This window comes from Sinocyclocheilus anshuiensis, unplaced genomic scaffold, assembly GCF_001515605.1.
Source record: "Sinocyclocheilus anshuiensis isolate Anshui unplaced genomic scaffold, SAMN03320099.WGS_v1.1 scaffold1163, whole genome shotgun sequence".
Classification (NCBI taxonomy): domain Eukaryota; kingdom Metazoa; phylum Chordata; class Actinopteri; order Cypriniformes; family Cyprinidae; genus Sinocyclocheilus; species Sinocyclocheilus anshuiensis.
Window position 1 is genome coordinate 715,126 of NW_015544295.1, and position 19,921 is coordinate 735,046.

The 19,921-nt window shown below is 36.7% G+C and overlaps 2 protein-coding genes across 2 annotated transcripts; both read left to right on the forward strand.

The window, feature by feature from the left end:
* The first annotated feature begins 5,473 nt into the window (after window positions 1–5,473).
* polr3d (polymerase (RNA) III (DNA directed) polypeptide D) lies at window positions 5,474–11,764 on the forward strand. The gene is made up of 9 exons (XM_016499030.1): window positions 5,474–5,645; window positions 6,394–6,554; window positions 6,648–6,691; window positions 6,815–6,969; window positions 8,116–8,237; window positions 8,830–9,004; window positions 10,256–10,506; window positions 10,597–10,749; window positions 11,530–11,764. Exons 2-9 carry the CDS (start codon window positions 6,399–6,401, stop codon window positions 11,644–11,646), a joined length of 1,173 nt encoding a protein of 390 aa, XP_016354516.1. The 5' UTR covers window positions 5,474–5,645; window positions 6,394–6,398; the 3' UTR covers window positions 11,647–11,764.
* A 2,677-nt stretch (window positions 11,765–14,441) lies between these two features.
* LOC107698074 (gamma-glutamyl hydrolase-like) lies at window positions 14,442–19,382 on the forward strand. The gene is made up of 9 exons (XM_016498988.1): window positions 14,442–14,544; window positions 14,666–14,780; window positions 16,176–16,226; window positions 16,624–16,708; window positions 16,911–17,049; window positions 18,489–18,595; window positions 18,774–18,867; window positions 18,944–19,081; window positions 19,174–19,382. Exons 1-9 carry the CDS (start codon window positions 14,442–14,444, stop codon window positions 19,290–19,292), a joined length of 951 nt encoding a protein of 316 aa, XP_016354474.1. The 3' UTR covers window positions 19,293–19,382.
* Window positions 19,383–19,921: the final 539 nt, after the last annotated feature.

The following is a 19,921-nucleotide window of genomic DNA, read 5'->3' on the forward strand; positions in this document are numbered from 1 at the left end:
TCTCTCTCTCTCTCTCTCTCTCTCCCCGTGTGTATTTGTGTTTTCTACAGCTGTATGCCGAAGGGAAATGAACAGCTATGAGAAAGTGCAGCATCAATGAACCGTAAAAGTGATGTAACAAGCTACTCACTCATGCCTGATCCACACACACTCGCTCCACCTTCACAGAGACGACCACAGCACATGCAGGTTCACATCATCGACAAACGAAGAGATTTTCTGCAACTGAGAGTGATCATGACACGTCATCAGCACATGCTTACTAGAATAAAATGTCTCTGTCTGAGAAGAAGTGTGACTGAAATCCTGCACTTTGATATTCGTGATATTTAACAAAAAAGCCTTGAGTTTTAGGATTTCTGGTTGTTGTCTTTGATGCCTTTGAACTGAAGTTATTTTTTTTATCTCTAAGTGTTAAAAAAGGTGCTAATGCTGCTAGTAGGTAACAAACTGCTTATCTTGGCAATTGTAAGAATAGTTATGATATAAATGACTGAATTAAAAATCTTTAAAAAAAACAGCATGAAGCCAAATGAACATGATTTAATTAAATTAATGTTAAAACATAATATAATTCTGTTAATTCTTATACCTTTTCTTTAAAATTATTCCTGACAGCTAACAAAAAAAAAAAACAATAGTAAAGCAATGATATTATTTAGGATATATGATTAATGAGTATTTACATTACAGTGGTTAATATGTAAGTTATGATTACCCCGCAATATTATAATCAAGTCTTTATTAAAATAAATAAATGTCATGATTTGCAGTAGTCTATGAGTGATGAAAGAAATGTATAAAGGTAAATAAAACATAAAATACTAATTAAGAATAGTCTGTTTAGTAAATAATACTATTACTAATATTATTATTATTAATATATAATATATATATATTAAAATATATAATTATTATATGAAATATTATTACAATTTATATTATTGGTTTTCTGTTTTAATATACTTCAAAATATAATTTATTTCTGTGATGCAAAGCTGAATTTTCAGCATCATTACTCCAGTCTTCAGTGTTGTCAGGATTCTCTGGACTGTCTATGTTGTGTTTTGCCCATTTCTGTTCTAGTGTTCCCTTATTTGGTCTGGTTCCTGTCTTTAATTAATGATTAATTAGTTTAATTGACACCCGATGTACTTGCTACATCGTTAGAAGAATGGCATCTACGCTAATATTAGTCTGTTTCTCTCTTATTCCGAGGTCACCATAACCACCAGATCCAGTCTGTATCCAGATCAGATGGTCACTGCAGTCATCCGAATCCAGTCTGTATCCGGCCCAGATGGTGGATCAGGACCTAGAGAGGACTTCTACAGCCCTGAATGTCAGCGGAGACCAGGACAACTACATGAGCCCCAGAGACAGATCCTCAGTGAAGACCTTGTCTTCTAGACGGCCACCGGGACAAGACCACAGGAACCAGATGAGTCCTCTGCACAATCTGACTTTGCTGCAGCCTGGAATTGAACTGCTGGTTTAATCTGGTCAGAGGAGAACTGGCCCCCCGACTGAGCCTGGTTTCTCCCAAGATTTTTTCTCCATTCTGTCACCGATGGGGTTTTGGTTCCTTGCCGCTGTCGCCTCTGGCTTGCTTAGTTGGGGACACTTCATTTCCAGCGATACCGTTGACTTGATATCGTCGACTTGATTGCACAGATACTATTTAAACTGAACTGAGCTGGATGATGCCTTTAACTGAAAATTGAGTATTTTCATTTTGCATTATTGACACACTATTTTCCTAATTAATGTTGTACAGTTGCTTTGACACAATCTGTATTGTTGAAAAAAGTATCAGAGGTTCCAAAAAAATATGAAGCAGCACAACAGTTTCCAACATTGATAATAAATCAGCATATTAGAATGATTTCTGAAGGATCATGTGACACTGAAGACTGAAGTAATGATGCTGAAAATTCAGCACTGGTTTACAGGAATAAATTATATTTTAAAATATATTAAAATAGAAACTATTAATTTTAAATTGCAATAATATTTCACAAAATTACAGGGTTTTTAATGTATTTTTGATCAAATACAGCCTTGATGAGCATAAGAAACTTCGTTAAAAACATAATAAATTATTATTAAAAATAAAACACTTGTTCTCATTTTTATGTTGCCTGACAATGGTTGTGATGTGTGATATATTGGCATACAACATTGAGTGAATGTGTGTTCATGTATCTCACACCCCCTCTTGAGATGCAGATGGTCTGTAGCACAGGATTCACTGCGTGACCATTTTTATTTTAGGGTGTAAAACCATATCTAATATGCTTCCTGACAGACTCAGAATCTGAGTTTCATAACCAAACTCAAGAATAAGACTCAGACTCTGCAGGAAAATACGCACGCACGCATACACGCACGCACACACACACACACACACACACGCACACAGAAATGAAGCTGGCTTCAGTCTAAAAGCAGCAAGCGCACTATTGAGTGTGTCACCATTACACTGAGGGCCAGACTACATTGATTACACTGTGACGGCACTATAACTCAAGTATATGCTCATGTGGATCTGCTACACTGATATCAGCGTCCGCTCGAGCATGTTATTACTCAAGGACAGGACCATCTGATGCTTCAACCTACAGAGGAACTCACCAAATGCTGCACCATATGGTCGCAAGCACACAACAACACGTCTGACTCTGAAGCTCTGTGAAGGTCAGATGATCAGGGCCGTGTTTCTGATTCATTGTGATTGATGGGATCACACCGGGACTCTCTCTGCGCTCGGCTGCTTTCAAGATGACTTGAGTTATCTCAGGATGGAGAGTAATTAAAGGACAACAGATAATTAAAACACAATAGACCCTGACAGACATGCAAGGACAAACGTCCTTATAGATGTAGCCTACAGATTTTGATTTGTCATTTGAAATGTTCTTCTGATTAGTGGACACGATTGACATTTAGTATACTGTTTCATATAGATGTATAGCAGAAAATAACTGATTATATACAGTAATTATAAAATTATTTACTTGTTTAAGATTAATTTTCCCATTCTGCCTAGTCTGATGTTATTAGTGCTGTGATTCCGATAATAAAGTCTTAAAATGTAAATTCTGTCATCATTTACTTACCCTCAAGTTGTCCCAAACCTGTATGAGTTTCTTTCTTCTATAGAGCATAAAAGGAGATATTTTGAAGAATGTAACCAAACAGTTGATGGTAGCCATTGACTTTCAATATTGTGTGGGAAAGAATACTGTGGAAGTCAATAGGGACCAAAAACTGTTCCCCACATTCATCAAAATATTATTTAATGTTCAACATTATGTTCATCATCATCATTTGATTTTGATAGGCAGTGCCAAAAATGGGACGTTATAAGTTTACACATGCTGGACGCACAATTCTTGTTCTTGTTCTTGTTTATTTATTTATATAGCACCATTTAAAACACAACCGAGGTTGAACCAAAGTGCTTTACATAAAAAGTACAAGAATTAAAACAAACATCGACAACATAAAACACCACATCGGCATATAAAATACCACCTCAATCATTGTATGCTACCAACATTAGATGTGCTTTCAACAGTTTCTTAAAAATTTACAGTGATTTGGCAGACCAGATCGGCAGGGGCAACTCATTCCAAAGTCTTGGCCCTATCACAGCGCAGGCCCGATCGCCTTTATATAGGCGATTTGTTATAGGCACTACAAGTAATTTTTGATTCTCTGATTGTAATGTTCTAGGAGGATTATATGGGATTAAAAGGTTTGCCAAATACAATGGGGCCTGGTTGTTTAAAGATTTGAACACGAACAATAAAATTGTATATTTAATTCTAAAATGGACTGGGAGCCAGATCGGCAGGGGCAAATCATTCCAAAGTCTTGGCCCTATCACAGCGCAGGCCCGATCGCCTTTATATAGGCGATTTGTTATAGGCACTACAAGTAATTTTTGATTCTCTGATTGTAATGTTCTAGGAGGATTATATGGGATTAAAAGGTTTGCCAAATACAATGGGGCCTGGTTGTTTAAAGATTTGAACACGAACAATAAAATTGTATATTTAATTCTAAAATGGACTGGGAGCCAATTTAAAGAAACTAACACAGGGGTAATCGATTAATATTTCATTACCTTTTTTAATAACCTCGCCGCAGCATTTTGTACTGATTGTAGTCGAGACAAAGATGTGGCGGTGATGCCAGAATACAAAGAATTACAGAAATCCAGCCGTGATAGAATAAAGGCATGGATTACTCTTTCAGAGTCTGAGTTTGTTAAGAACGGTTTAACTTTGGCTAATAAACGCAAATTATAAAAACCAGCCCGAACCACTGAGTTAATTTGCTTATCTAATTTTAGGTTATTATCAATTAGGAAGCCTAAATCTCTTACTGTTTTTTTTTTAAAATACGGTGCCAGAGGGCTCGCATCTAATAAATTTTTTGTGGAGTTATTTGTGTGGCTAAAAACAATGACCTCTGTTTTTTCCTCATTTAGCATTAAGAAAATGTTCGACAACCAATTTTTTATGTCCTTTAAACACTCTAGAAATGACTCAAATTAATTTGTGGAATGTCTGATTGGTAGATACATTTGCGTGTCATCGGCATAACAATGAAATGATACACCATACTTTCTAAAAATGCTGCCCAGAGGGAGCAAGTATAAAGAAAAAAGTATAGGAGAAAGGATAGAGCCTTGCGGAACCCCCCCAAGGAAGATGTTTTTTACCTGAGATTTTATTATTATAATTAACTGAAAAACATCTATTGCTCAAATAGGACTGAAACCATGTCAGGACTGTACCCTTTAGCCCTACTAAATGTTCAAGACGGGAGATGTGGATGTTATGGTCGATCATGTCAAAAGCTGCACTCCAACAAGCAAAAACACGCAACACCAAAACAACATCATCTCCTTTGTCTAAGGCCAGGAAAATATCACTTAACACTTTCAATAATGCTGTCTCAGTGCTGTGGGCTGTTTTGAACCCCGATTGAAACCTTTCTCCTATAGAATTTTCGCTTAGAAATGAAAGTAGTTGTTGCAATACAACTTTTTCTAAGATTTTTGAGGCAAAGCACAGCTGAGAGATTGGTCTATAATTCTGCATTTCGTCCTGAGCTATATTTGGTCGTTTTAGCTGAGGTGTCACCACAGCATGTGAATTATCATTAATATGTTTTTTTCCGAGGATATTTATGGGCTTTAATTCTCAACTTTAATTCTCTTAACTGAAAAGCTGTCCAATCCAGACAAAAAAAATTTGAGGTTGCTAAAATAAACAAACAAACTTTTTCAGCCACTTGTTTGTTGTTTTATTTTATTTCGTATTTTATTTTGTACTGTAATCCTAATATATATATATATATATTACTATAAAATAGTTAGTTTATTTGTACACGATCCAGTGTTGGTTATGCCTTTAAAAAGATCTGCGCAAAGTGGTGCAGAGTTGACGTTCACCGATCACATCTCTGCGTCACACGGGTCAAAGTGTCATTACACGTAAAACTCCGCCTTAAACAAACTTGCACTAGATTTCATCATCATAAACTCTCGATTTTGTCTGTAACTCAGTTATAATTGGGAGTGTTTTGTAAGCCGGTGTTTGAGGAATCTCTGCACTGGAGGAAGCGCACTGGTAAGTGTACAGTCATGAGCCTGACTGTGTGTTTGTCTCGCCATGTGCTCGGAAGCCTGGAAATACCGGCGTCTGCTGGAAATGTGTTTCAGTATAGTTATTAATATATGTGTGTGACTGAATGTTCACAGTAACGTGGCGTGTCATCATCGTAGTCAAAAATATCCGACTGTGGTAACAATTTGTACAGAATTTCTCTCATAATCATAACCTGGAACCAATGTAAAAGGATTCTAATGGGAGATTTTACGGGGATTCCAACATAATATAAGCACTTCATATATAGAGTTTTTCCTTTTTTAATTACATTATATATTTATATATATATATATATATATATATATATATGTATGTATATTTATATGAAGAGTTCAGAAGCCTCTAAGTGCCGTTTGAAATTTTCTTCTAAAAAGAACATTTTTCTCAGGCTCCTATGTGTAGGTTCAGTAATTTCACTTTAATGGCAATAACTAGGTTATTTTCATTGCCATTAAAGTGAAATAACTGAACATAAACATAGGAGCCTGAGAAAAATGTTCTTTTTAGAAGAAAATTTTAAACGGCACTATAGCATTATAGGTTTTGAACTGGGACAGAACAATGGCATTCAAGCATTTGGTAACAAACTGATTCAAGTTTCTCATAAAAAAGCATTAGTTTATAGATGTTTTGCATATGCTTTTCTCAAAGCACATGGAGTTTACATGTCAAATTGACATTTGCAGTAATATCTCTCTTCTTTTGTCAGTGAGGATGGAGAGCTCTGGTGACCCCAGTGGTCCTCCACGGACGCCGCATGTAGGGGGAGCCAGAGGGCTGCCGATGGGTCGCCGGCTGCCTGCTTCAATCTCTCCGGGACGCCTCCCCACAATGCGCTCCAGAGACCTCACGTTAGGAGGAGTCAAAAAGGTCACCATACATAGCTGAACATTACAGTCACACAAGACATTTCAGATGCATTATGCTGCAATTCATAGTGTCGTCTTCTCGTTTGTCCTGCAGAAAACCTTCACGCCCAATATTATTGGTCGAAAATCAAAAGAGGAGTAAGTGACACTCTTTTGTCCATTTACCATCAATATATCGTCAATAATTCATTGCTGACATAATGAATGTATTGACATTTCTTACAAGTGAGGATGGTGTTTTTTTGTTTTACTTGGCTGCAGATTAAAGGCTGATGAAAGAACGAGACGGGATAAGAAGGATGTGGATCGAGGTCGGCAGCGGGACGGCCGAGGGAGGGGCCGAGGTCGCCCGGAGGTCATCCAGTCACATTCTATCTTTGAGCAGGGTCCTGCAGAGATGACGGCCAAGAGGAAAGGTAAAGGAGGTCATCAGGGGAGGATTTGAGAAATCGTTTGGCCAAGTACTGAGATTCGAGTCAGAGTATGTTATTAGTGACACTAAATGGCATTAAAGCAGTAATGCTTGTTTTGTGCCTCACAGCACCTCTTAAATGTAGTGAAATCACAGTAACACACACCTTTGAGAGGCTTTTTGCTATTATGCTGGAGCAGCAACAGAAATATGACCCAAATGATTAATAATAATTATGTTTAGGCCTACTGCTACAGCTAAGTTCAAGTTCACGTTTATTTATAAAGCACATTTAAAAACAACTAGCGTTGTAGCAAAGTGCTGTACAATTTATAAATCTAATTAAACAATATCAAAAAGCAACAACAAATGGATAAAAAACTCGTAAGATACAAATAAAAGCATGCAAGATAAACCATAAACAGCTTTATAACCCCAATATTCTCAGGCAACACCATAGGCTAAAGAGAATAAATGAGTCTTCAATCTAGATTTAAAAGTGTCCAACGTGGGCAACTGAAAGTGCGTTCCACTGTTTAGGAGCCGCAACTGCAAGAGCTTGGTCACCCTTAGTCTTTACATGGGACTGACAATTTATAATACAATTCATAAAAAATAAGTTAATTTAAATATATACATTATTATAATTACAATTCATTAAAAATAAGTTAATTTAAATACATTACTATCCTAAATAAAATTCATTAAATATAATTACATTTCAATACATTATAAATACAATTCTTAAAAATAATTTGGTATGACAATTAGAGATTAGACTGTACAGAAATTGAAATCTACTCTCTAATACACACTATACTCATAGCCTCACAATGCTGATGTTGTTAACATTAATAATTTGAGAATAAAGTTTAACAATAATAACAATAATAATAAAGGTTAACAATAATAATTTGCACGGTTTTGATGTGATATGAGCTAACCGATCTTTAGATTAAATCACCATTGGTAGCGAGATTTATGGTAATGCTTTTTTCCTCAGTTGGTCAGAACAAACGTGGCAGACGTGCAGCTTTAAATATAACTTACAATTAAATTAAATTACAATTTAACATTAAATATAATTAGCATTTTCTGTTGTGACATATATTTTGTACCAGTGCTCTCTTAATGTGTTTTATTTGATTAGGTGCATATGATGATACCAGAGAAACAGCAAACAGTGGCCCTTCACCCATCATCAACATCAAAAAGGAGAGAGAGACCGAAGAGGAGACCAAAGAAATCCTGCGCAAACTTGAGAAGGACAATGTATGTTTAAAAAAACTGAAACTTATTAACTCAAACCTGTGCAGAACCCTTACCTGGTTGTATTACACCCCAAAGTCTTACTTAAGGTCCATTTACATCTTTTCCATTGAGACTAATTATTATACAATTTGTATAATAATTAATCATATTTTTAAATAAAATTCTCATTACTGCATTGAAAAAGTTTGATTCACATTACTTTAATACAATAAAAACAAAGATGTATTATTTAAATTGTAAAATATTATACATCATTGTAGTATTTCTTGTACTACTTTTCCATGGGCGATTTAAATAAAAAAAATTAAAATAGTAAATTAATCATTAGAATCACCACTGAAAAGAATGGGAAGATAAATCGAAAGATAAATGTCCAGATGCTTTACACTGATGGCAGTTATGTGGAAAAATGTGATAAAGTAATGATGTAAAAACATAATGGTATCTTGCAAAATATATTTTATTTTTTCCCCCTCTTTTTTGCATTTTGATTTTGGAGTGAAATATGTCCTTGACCATGTTTTTATGATTTTTATGCTTGCTTAACTGAGAAAAATAAGCCACCCTCAAGCCTTTGGTTCTGTGTGTGTAGTTTCTGGATGACCCTCACCTGAGAGGGGAAAGAGCAGGCTGTCCTGTGCAGCTGCCGCTGGCTGTGTCGGGATGGGTCTTCAAAGAGGAGTTTAGCGAGGAGACTCTCAAATCAGAAAAGACCTCCTCAGATCCTGAACCGATGAGCACAGACAGCGCTGGAGCTGAAGTGAAGAGTAGGAGAAACTTCATTAAACATGCAAAGGCACAAACTAGCAAACATATTAAAGTGTGGTCACTTTTCAAGTTGCTCTGTGAAATTTCTAGGGCTGTCCCCGACTAAAGATTTTTCTGGTCGACTAGTAGTCGTTCATTTAAAGCATTAGTTGGCTAATCGCGTGTTTATTAATAAACCATTTAAATCATAATACCGAGCCTTTAATTGCCTTCATAGCCTAATAAGCACTCAAGCACACGGATAAAGGTTTACACAGCGCACCGGCAGAAGTAATGATTATGAATGTGTCAGGGAAAAACAGTAAGGATGGCTGCATTAACATTTTAATAATTCATTGATAAACTAGTGCTTTGTTGTTGAGATGAACTCGGCGACACCGGCTCATCTCCGCAGTAGTGGACGCACACCTGTATGCATGTTACGGATTACATAATCTGAGAATATTTGTCTTCTATTTGAATTGGTTCATTTGAAAGTAGACATTTCACTCTCTATAGATATATTTTTAATGTCTGTAAGGCAAAGATATACACTGAGTTTCGCGCTCAAGTTCACAGAGACCGAGACGGCAGAAAGCGCATCCTGTTTGCTTTCATTATTTTACAAAAGCGCGTTTTGTTGTTATTGTGAGTGCACACAAATAAACGTTGAGCCTTTACAGATTCGAAAGATGTAGCCTATTACTCTTATCTGTATGAGCAGAAATGGAGTATTTTAAGAGCAAGTGAGCGCACCGGCGCCTCCATCTGTCCTGCAGTGAGCGCTACTGTTCAGCTTCACACTCCACACAGACACAATAGTGCACATTTCTCTAGGTCAACATTAGATTGAGCAGCCATGTAAAGTTGCTAATACTTACATATTTCAGATGATAGGCCATATTTGAGGTCGATGAATGATAGTCGAGCGTTTGGATGTCCTGCCCGATGTACTGTGTTACAGTATTACCATACACCAGCCGTTAACGATCTGTCCGTCACGGACTGCGCAACTTCGCCTGTGGAATTTTTTTTTCTGCGACTAATACAATTTTGGTCGACCAAGCCTCTTCTGGTCGACTAACGGTTAGTCGACTATTAGGGCGCAACCCTAGAAATTTCGCTGGCCAAACATACTCAAAATTTCCCGGTGTTGAAGTTGGTAATATAAAAAATTGCCAAAAATGTGCTAATGTGACCACACATTTAGACACAAAGAAGATATTTAGTGAGCTTTCATTACACCTTGATTTAATCCTGTCTTCCTTCAGTCAAGCAGGAGCCTTTGGATATTCCTGAACCGAAGAAGGCGGAGCCTATGTTCAGGCCGCCACCCTTGCCCAAACCTGATTTGCTGCCTGATTTACTGGAGGTGTGGAATCACTGCAAAGAGGAGGAGCTTCTCTTCATGCAGCTTCCTGACTGTCTGCCAGGCCAGCCGCCCACCAGTGACGTCCGGCCCACCAAAACAGAGGTGCAGTCGAGCGACGGACAGGCCATGATGCAGAAGACTGAGACGCAGGTTGGCGCTGGCTAGGTTTAGATCACAGATTCATCTTAGTTTTCACATATACTCATGCATTTTTTGTTCTCGTGTGTGTTTGTTTGTCAGGATGAATCTCAAGATGAGAACACCTGTTGTCTTAAAGATCTACAGGAGGGTTTGGTGGGAAAAATGCTCGTGAGGAAGTCAGGCAAAGTTCAGCTTATACTGGGTAACATAACCCTGGATGTGGCCCTGGGAACCTCCTGCGCCTTCCTGCAGGTCAGTTACGCTCATCAATGCAGTATGTCACCCTCAGACCATCCAAGATGTAGATGAGTTTGTTTGTTTATGGGAACAGATTTGGAGAAATTTAACATCAGAGCACTTGTTGACCAATGGATGCTCTGCAGTGAATGGGTGCCGTCAGAACGAGAGTCCAAACAGCTGATAAAAACATCACAATAATCCACAATACTCCAGTCCATCCATCGAAAAGATGCGTGTTTATAAGAAACAAATTCTTCAACACATTTTTAAACGTCAAACTGTTGCTTCCAGCTAAAATACGAGTCCTCTATGCATTATATTGCTTTCTCCAATGAAAAAGTAATCTTGTCTGAATCAGGAGAGAAATATGCACAGATCAAACACCAATTATAAGTGAACACAATCCAAAACAGCTCTATAAGTTGGTGGATTTTGGTGTGAGAGGACAACTGGGGATGGATTTTTCACTGGAGGAAGCGTTATTATGGATTATGGACTCGTATTTTGGCCAGAAGCAACTTTTTAAAGTTAAAACACCTAAATGGATTTGTTTCTCACAAACACACAGCATTTCGCTTCACAAGATGTTAGTTGATAGACTGGAGTGGTGTGGATTACTTGTGGATTATTATGATGTTTTTATCAGCTGTTTGGACCCTCATTCTGACGGCACCCATTCACTGCAGAGGATCCAGCTTATACTGGGTAACATAACCCTGGATATGTCTTATTACTTGCTCTTAGGTTTGTATAACATTGTCTTTTTCTGTTATTCTTTCTGTGTTTTTGTAGGAACTGGTCTCAGTTAATACAGAGGGCAAGAGGGGAGACATGTCTGTGCTGGGACACATTAAACACAAGTTGGTTTGTTCACCTGACTTCCAGGCTCTTCTGGAAAACAGAGCTTGAGGAGCGGCTGCTAGAATCGCCAATAATTCACTTAAATGCTGTAAATCAATTTGTGAGGAAATGTTCCCATGTACTGTCACAGATGGAGAACTTGGAGCGAATGAATGAAATTTATTTATACTGTATGCTCAAGGAAATTTATTTGAAGAATTTATGCGGTCTTTTCAAGATGAGACACTATTACACATGTGAATATTGTGGGTTACAATAACAAATTTATTGTAAAAATCTGAGTTTGAGTTAAACATTAAGTTAATAAATGTGCTAGAAATTTCTCCTTTTTCCTCCTCCCTGTTTTTTTAATTATTATTATTATTATTATTTTGAATCAGCTTCCTAGTGGTGGGAATGTGCTGACAGGCATCTTGCAGATGTGAGTTTCGTTAGAGGTTGTTTTTGTAATCCTAAAAAGTTCAGCATAATTATATTTAATTGCATTTTAGGACACGGTTTCTCTGAGTAATATTCAGTCATCGCTTTTTGGATATTATGGAGTGGCTAAATGGACAAAAACCATTACCATGTAATCCATTACATTACACATTTTAGGTAATATAATCAGAGTATTTTCTGATTACTTTTAGATTACTTGTGACCTTTTTTCTGGTGATGTATGCATGACTTCTGTTAACTTACACTTAAACCTGCCTTTTTGTTACGAGTGATAATTATTGCAATAGCATTTTGGACAAAATTGTTGTTTTTCTCAAGCAGAGCTAGTTGATGTTTCCCATCATAGCATCTTTGCAGCAGCAGCATGAGGATGACGTGGCTGGCTGCAGTAAAGTTGTCTTTTCTTTATTCTGAAAGCCGCTGCACCTGTTTAATGGTTCAGCACTGATACTATAGCTGCGGCAGCAGATTTACAGGCACTAAAAGAGTGTGTGATGCCGGCTAGGGCTTGTTGATAACATTTACTTTCGTCAGTGCCTGCCTCAATCCTTTCCTCTACGCGTTTAACCACTATCACTTCCAAACCCACACAGCAACTTCCAACACGACGCAGCCATTCAGCTACAGAAGTCAAATAAGCTAAAATATTCCTCATGTGGTAACATTTAAATTTATGTATTTTTTATTTTCATTTAATATGACTGAATCAACCTGGGTTTTTAAAGGTCAAATCATGTATATCCACTTTTTACATTGTACATCCGCACATGACTTCATTGTGTTACTAAACGTGTTATATTTAAGTTATAAAACATTCATAGGGTTAAGGCGAATTAATACATAATGAATTAATGAATTATCAGCTAGCCTACTTAGATTATAACCACTAAAATAAAATGATAAAAACTGCTGCTACTTCATAAACTGCGATTTGAAGAATGATCAGAAAGAAATGCTCCTCATGAAGGGACTGTTGCTCAGTTTGGCTTATATGTCACTGTGACACCGTACTTCTGTACCACATGACACTGGCTTTATAAAAGCTTTAAAAACAAGATGCTGAAATGACACTATGAGAAGTAATGGCAAATGTGACATTCACAACCATCTTCCCTTTATTGCAGATGACTGCTCTTTTGAACTTTCTGTTCATCAAAGAATCCTGAAAAAAATTATCACGGTTTCCACAAAAATATGAAGCAGCACAACTGTTTTCAACACTGATAATAATAAGAAATGTTTCTTGAGCAGCAAATCAGTATATTGATTTCTGAAGGATCATGTGACACTGAAGACTGGAGTAATGAAGCTAAAAATTAAACTTTGCGTCAGGAATAAATAACATTTTAAAATACATTTAAATTGTAATATTGATTTTGTATCAGTGTATATTTGTATAAGAATTGCATGTGTTTTCAACACAGCTCTTGCACTACAGGGAGCCACTAACTGTAATTTTTCACAAATAGTGAATTTGATATTTTATTGACTATATTAAGAAATGCGATGGGGTCATGAAAATGCACTGCATAGAATCCCACTGTGCAATCATGTATTTATTGACTTCTGCTGCTGTGTTTCAGAGGGACTGTACAGTAAATAACTAATCAACTCATGAAGAGTCCTATAAATAGTCGGCTCATTATTTTATTTTATGACTCCCTACCAGTGCTTCATGTTTCTGAATGATTTCCTGCTGGAGTCCTATTATAGCTACTGCAGTGACTCTTTTTCTCTGCCTTCAGCTATCTGATTCAGCCATATAGCCTACATTAACTGAACTGAACTTGAGTTCAACTAATTGCATTTATATATTTAAACTGCAATGCATTTTTATTTAATTGCAAATTCAAAAACAGGCTAACTGCCCAAATTCAGTTCACATATGTATCATTTTCGTAATAAATACTCTTTTAAAAGTTTGTTAAAGTGTACTTCTTTTTCATAATTAAACACTTCTTACTTTTATGTGGCTTTCCAAATAAAACTGTTTACACAAAACATGCAAGTTGTGGACTATAAACTTATATGAAGCCTAGTCAAGATTGCTGATGTCCCTATATTTCACATTGCTTTTCGTGATAAACACTGGCTGTGAGAACGTTTGGGAAAATGCAAGTTCCTAAAAGCTTCATGAACTTCTGGTCTCGTGTGTGGAGAATGCGGCTGCAGTTTTTCGCCAACTCTCCCAACAACTCAGTATTTTCCCAAACAAACTGGCATGAGCGGTATTAGCTACTGATGTAAACCTGTTTTCCTTCCTCCAGAAAGTACAAACCCCGCCCATCTAATGACTTCCCTCATAACTTTCAGTTCAGATACTATATGAAACATGTACAGTATAAGTGAAGGAGCACTCAGTGTCAGCTGGTTTTCTGTGGACCGGTGTGTGTGTGGACAGAATGGGCTTCAGTGCGCTCCTGTACGCGGGCGTTGTAGTTTTGTGCAGCGCCGCTCCGTTTAAACTCCCGCAGAGAAACGAGCCTCACAACAGACCGATCATCGGTAAACCTACTTTAACTTGAACTATGAGCATGATAAGAATAATTATCATGTTCATAAATAATAACAACAAACCCACGCTATAAGTGTGTGACTAACCTTTAAAGCATAACTTTGTCTATAGGGATTCTGACGCAAGAGGTTGACAATGAGTCAATGAAAAAGTTTGGAAAGACATACATCCCTTCATCATATGTGAAGTACATTGAGTCCGGGAGAGCTAGAGTTGTGCCAGTTAGGTAAGTCTTGTCTGTTTGTTAGCATTAAAAGTAATTCCGATTAGTGTTTAAAAACCGATTAATCGATTCAAGTTACACCAAAGTATTTCTTCATGAAAAAGAAATCAAGCGTAGCGTTAGTTCTGGCAGGTCACGTTAGTCAAGCTCGCATCAGCTGACCTTCAGCTGACCTCCATCTACCTATGGGAATACGACACCTATCTAAGCATTCATATATAAGGTCCCTCAGTATTATCAGCAGTTTTCGCATTGCTCGATAGCTAATTATCCTCCTCCATCCCCAGCTCCTCCTCTGTCAGTTCATATGTGAAGTACATTGAGTCCGGGAGAGCTAGAGTTGTGCCAATTAGGTAAGTCTTGCCTGTTTGTTAGCATTTAAAGTAATTCCGATTAGTGTTTAAAAACCGATTAATCGATTCAAGTTACACCAAAGTATTTCTTCATTAAAAAGAAATCAAGCGTAGCGTTAGTTCTGGCAGGTCACGTTAGTCAAGCTCGCATCAGCTGACCTTCAGCTGACCTCCATCTACCTATGGGAATACGACACCTATCTAAGCATTCATATATAAGGTCCCTCAGTATTATCAGCAGTTTTCGCATTGCTCGATAGCTAATTATCCTCCTCCATCCCCAGCTCCTCCTCTGTCAGTCAGGATTCAGCCTTCTGATTCTCCTTTGAATCAGACTAATTCTAAATGTGTACATAAAATGATTGAACTTTAACAATATCTGCAATACATTTATGTTAGTTCTGTTCTGTTTACCCTGGGGGTTATTGCTGCTGTCCCTGCTCTCATCCATGCTAGGCTGCATGGAGGCGCAGGGAGTTCTTGCCCAGAACTGAACCATACCGCCAATCCAAACTGTATGCTAATTGTCAATCATCTTTGACGATAGTGGTCGTGACAGAAGTACACTCTTCTACAGAAATAATGTAGGCTATTTTAACAGAATATACTTAACGTGTGAACTTAATGTGATGTTTTAGGGCACTTCATGTTACTTATTGTCTTATATTTTACATTTATATTAGGCTAAATACAGTTAGTTGAACATTAGCTAGTTATTAAGAGTGCTTGTTGACCCACTTAAGTAGGACTTATGGATATTATGTCATAATACTTCTTTTTTTCTTTAAAATTAATGTACAAAGTTTTATTTCCAAAGTCAATCCAGTGATTTACAAACATGAATATGCCAATTAGTGTGACTGAGTCATTCATTTGGCCCAAAAGTTCTTGCTATCTGGGAACTGATTCCGAAGAGTCATATTAATAACAACAACAACCATACATTTAAGAGAATCACACAAGGTAGAAAATAATTAATCAGCAAATCCATATTCAAAATGTGTTATTTCAACAATCATACTAATGAACACATTCTATGTTACAGGCTAAACCAGAGTTTGGCAGAGCATGAACAAATCTTCAGGTCAATAAATGGGTATGTTCTCCATCTTTCTTTCAAAACTCTGTTATGTGGTGTTGACATTACCTGAACAAGTCCATCACGCCCAGATTTCCAGGATGACCTTATACCTGATGTATTCATACACGATCATTATCTTTTCATTATTTAAGCTGTTAGATACATGTTGTTGGCCATTATGTAATGTACTGTCAGCATTGGAGATGATTGCAGTAACCTAGATTTGATCTGTTCTGCCAGTTTATAGGCTAATAATAGACATATTTTTCTGTGCAAACCTGATTTTACACCCTACATACAGGAATAACGCCTAAACATCATGTTTGAATGAAACTTACAGAAACAAAAGCTGTGATTCACATTAATACAATAATATTTCCACGTACAAAGATCATTTCTGTCTCTCAATCAGTCTTCTTCTCATCGGAGGCGCTGTGGATCTGGAGACATCTGACTTCGCTCACACCGCTGTGATTTACTTCAGACTGGCCCTGAAGGTAAGGGAATTACAGTGAATTTAAGATGCTCCTTGTGTCTCCTGAATAATGAATTGTTAATAAAATGATGTTTTTTTTATCATCAACATTGTTTATGGGAACAGTTAGACTTTATCATGTGCCATTACTGTAACTATTTTAGGAACTAAACTGCAAGAAGTTACCAATAGTCTTATCAAGAGTTGCTTTTGTGCTGTCTCAGGCGAATGATGAGGGTGATTACTTTCCCATCTGGGGAACATGCCTGGGATTTCAGCTGCTCACGGTGCTGGTGGCTGGAGAAAACCTGTTGAGTAAGACAACTGCAGAGAATGTCACTTATCCACTCAACTTCACCTCAGGTACTTAGTCTAAATAGATGCTATAGCCAATGTACGTAGTCAAGATCAGTAACATGGTCCACTTTTTTTTATTTTTGCCGATGATACACTCTGTTTTCTTTTTATTGGGATCAATGGTTCCATGAAGAAACTTTAACATCCATGTAATCTTTATATTCCATAAAAGGTTATTTTATTGTGGAAAAAATGTTTATTGTTAAAGGTATATTATTAAAATGTTATACTACGGGGCCGTTGAATGCTTGAATCTGATTGGCTGACGAACGTTCTGAGGTGTGCAATTATTTTCAGGGAAACGCACGGCGAATGTAGTTCCAGGCAGCTGTCTTGACGGCATTATAGTTCCATATCACTTCGCATAGTTAAAGGGATAGTTCACCCAAAAATGAAAATTTGATGTTTATCTGCTTACCCCCAGGGCATCCAAGATGTAGGTGACTTTGTTTCTTCAGTAGAACACAAATTATTATTTTTTAAGTCCAGCCGTTGCAGTCTATCAGTCGTATAATGCATGGCAATGGTAACAAAATCTATGAGTAAAAAAAAAATGCACAGACAAATCTAAATTAAACCCTGCGGCTAGTGACGACACATTGATGTCCTAAGACACGAAACGATCGGTTTGTGCCAGAAACCGAACAGTATTTATATCATTTTTTACCTCTAATACACCACTATGTTCCGGTGCGTGAGGTGTGTACACGCTCTGGCGTAGTTTACACAAGCGCCGGAAGTGATTTCTCGCACGTATACGTCACTCATTGGTTACACAGTGCACAGTCATAATTAATCCTACTCACAATAGCGATTTAAGTACAAAAACCGGACGAATCCCTTTAAATATAATCATCTGATCGATGTCTTGAGGTGTGGTAACCGTACTTCAAACTAAGAAAAATATACATTACCATTCAAAAGTTTGAGGTCAGTAATTTTATCTTTTTTCTTTTCTAATACTGTTATTCAGCAAGAATGTAGGGATAGTAAAGACTTATATGGTTAAAAAAGATTTCTAATTTGAATAAATGCTGTTCTTTTTAACTTTTTATACATTGAAGAATCCTGAAAAAGTATCATGGGTCCCAAAAAAATACTAAGCTGCACAAATGTTTTCAAAACTGATGATAAATCAGCATATTAGACTGATTTCTGAAGGATCATGTGAAGACTGGAGTAATGATACTGAAAATTCAGCTTTGCATCACAGGAATAAATTATATTTTAATATATATTCAAATAGAAAATCATTATTTAAAATTGTAATAAAATTTCACAGTATTACTGTTTTTTTCTGTATTTTTGATCAAAGAAATACAGCCTTGTTGAACTTAAGAGCCATCTTTTAAGAGAATTAAAACATATTACCAACCCCAAACTTTTGAACGGTATATATACATAATGTGTCTAATGTCCATTTGCACATTTGTTTCCATTAACAGAGGCTTCGTCCAGTCGTATGTTTACCAACTTCCCATCTGACGTCCGTAAAGCATTGTCCCAGGAACCGCTTACTGTAAATTTCCACCATTATGGAGTGACCAAAGCGGTACATCTTTTATAAACACACAATATTCATTTAATTACTGATGTGTTCTAGGACCTTTATACAGTACGCGCCACTGTAAAGACACTAAGTCTATCCCTCACAGACTTGTTTTCTTCCGTGTTAAATTCAATATGATGCTTAACCTGATTAAGGTCTATAAACTCTTCCTCTTTGTCAGGCATTCATGGGAAATGAGAAATTAAGTGGCTTATTTTCAGTGCTCTCCACAAACATAGCACAAAATGGCCTTGAGTTTGTTTCTACCGTGGAAGGTAACAAAACCAGAGACTTTTCACATTTAAAACAACCCTATACAAGCAGTGTGGATGAAATATTATTGGCCTGCAGGCAGGAAGCACCCTTTCTATGGGGTACAGTGGCATCCAGAAGTGAACCGCTTTCAGTGGGACCCTCTTTACAACTTTCCTCATTCCAGTAATGCTGTGCGCGTGTCGTCCTTACTGGCTGAATTCTTTGTAAATGAGGGTAATTGCATTCTCATACTTTACTTATTTATGTGTTTGCTTGTTCCTTATTTGAATGAATTTGGATGAACAAATGCATGTGTGTGTTTGCAGGAAGGAGAAGCTCCCACCACTTCAGTGAAGCAGCAGAAGAGAGCAGCGTGCTCATATACAACTACAACCCTGTGCATGTGGAAAATATCTCTGCATATGAACAGTCTTATTTCTTCTGAGAGACACAATATAGGAGGACATTGAGAAAGACAAAGAAAGAAAACACCTGTCAAGATATTTCAGACAAATGTACTGTAATAGACCTCATCACAGACCTCATCTCATTTTAGGAATATTGTTTTTAACTGAGAGACAATTTAAATAATAAGTGCTTTATTAAATGATTTTGGATTTATTATAACACTCATTCATTATGAAGATGATTACATATTTCATTCCTTCAAAGAGAACATTGTATATATGCATGTTTTTAAATTACACATTACTAAAGATCAAAGGCACGTTATGGTTTATGTGCCAGAAGAGGGCAGTATTGTCATGTTTAAAAAAATCAGTTTTTCCCTCATGTTGTTTTCTAAAATAGTCTATAGGATTTATTTTTTTTTACAACATAAACAGTTTTATGTATATTTTACAGTATTACAGTAGCCTATATTAAAGTACATATACAGTATATTAGTAGTAATAATAATAATATATATAACTGTATATATATATGCTTAAATATGATTAATATATATTATAATATGAAATGTAATAAAGATTTCCCATCTACAAGCCAAGTGTTATTCCTGAATAATAGTCATTCTTTACTTGATTTTAAGTGTGCACTAAGACCTTTATTTAT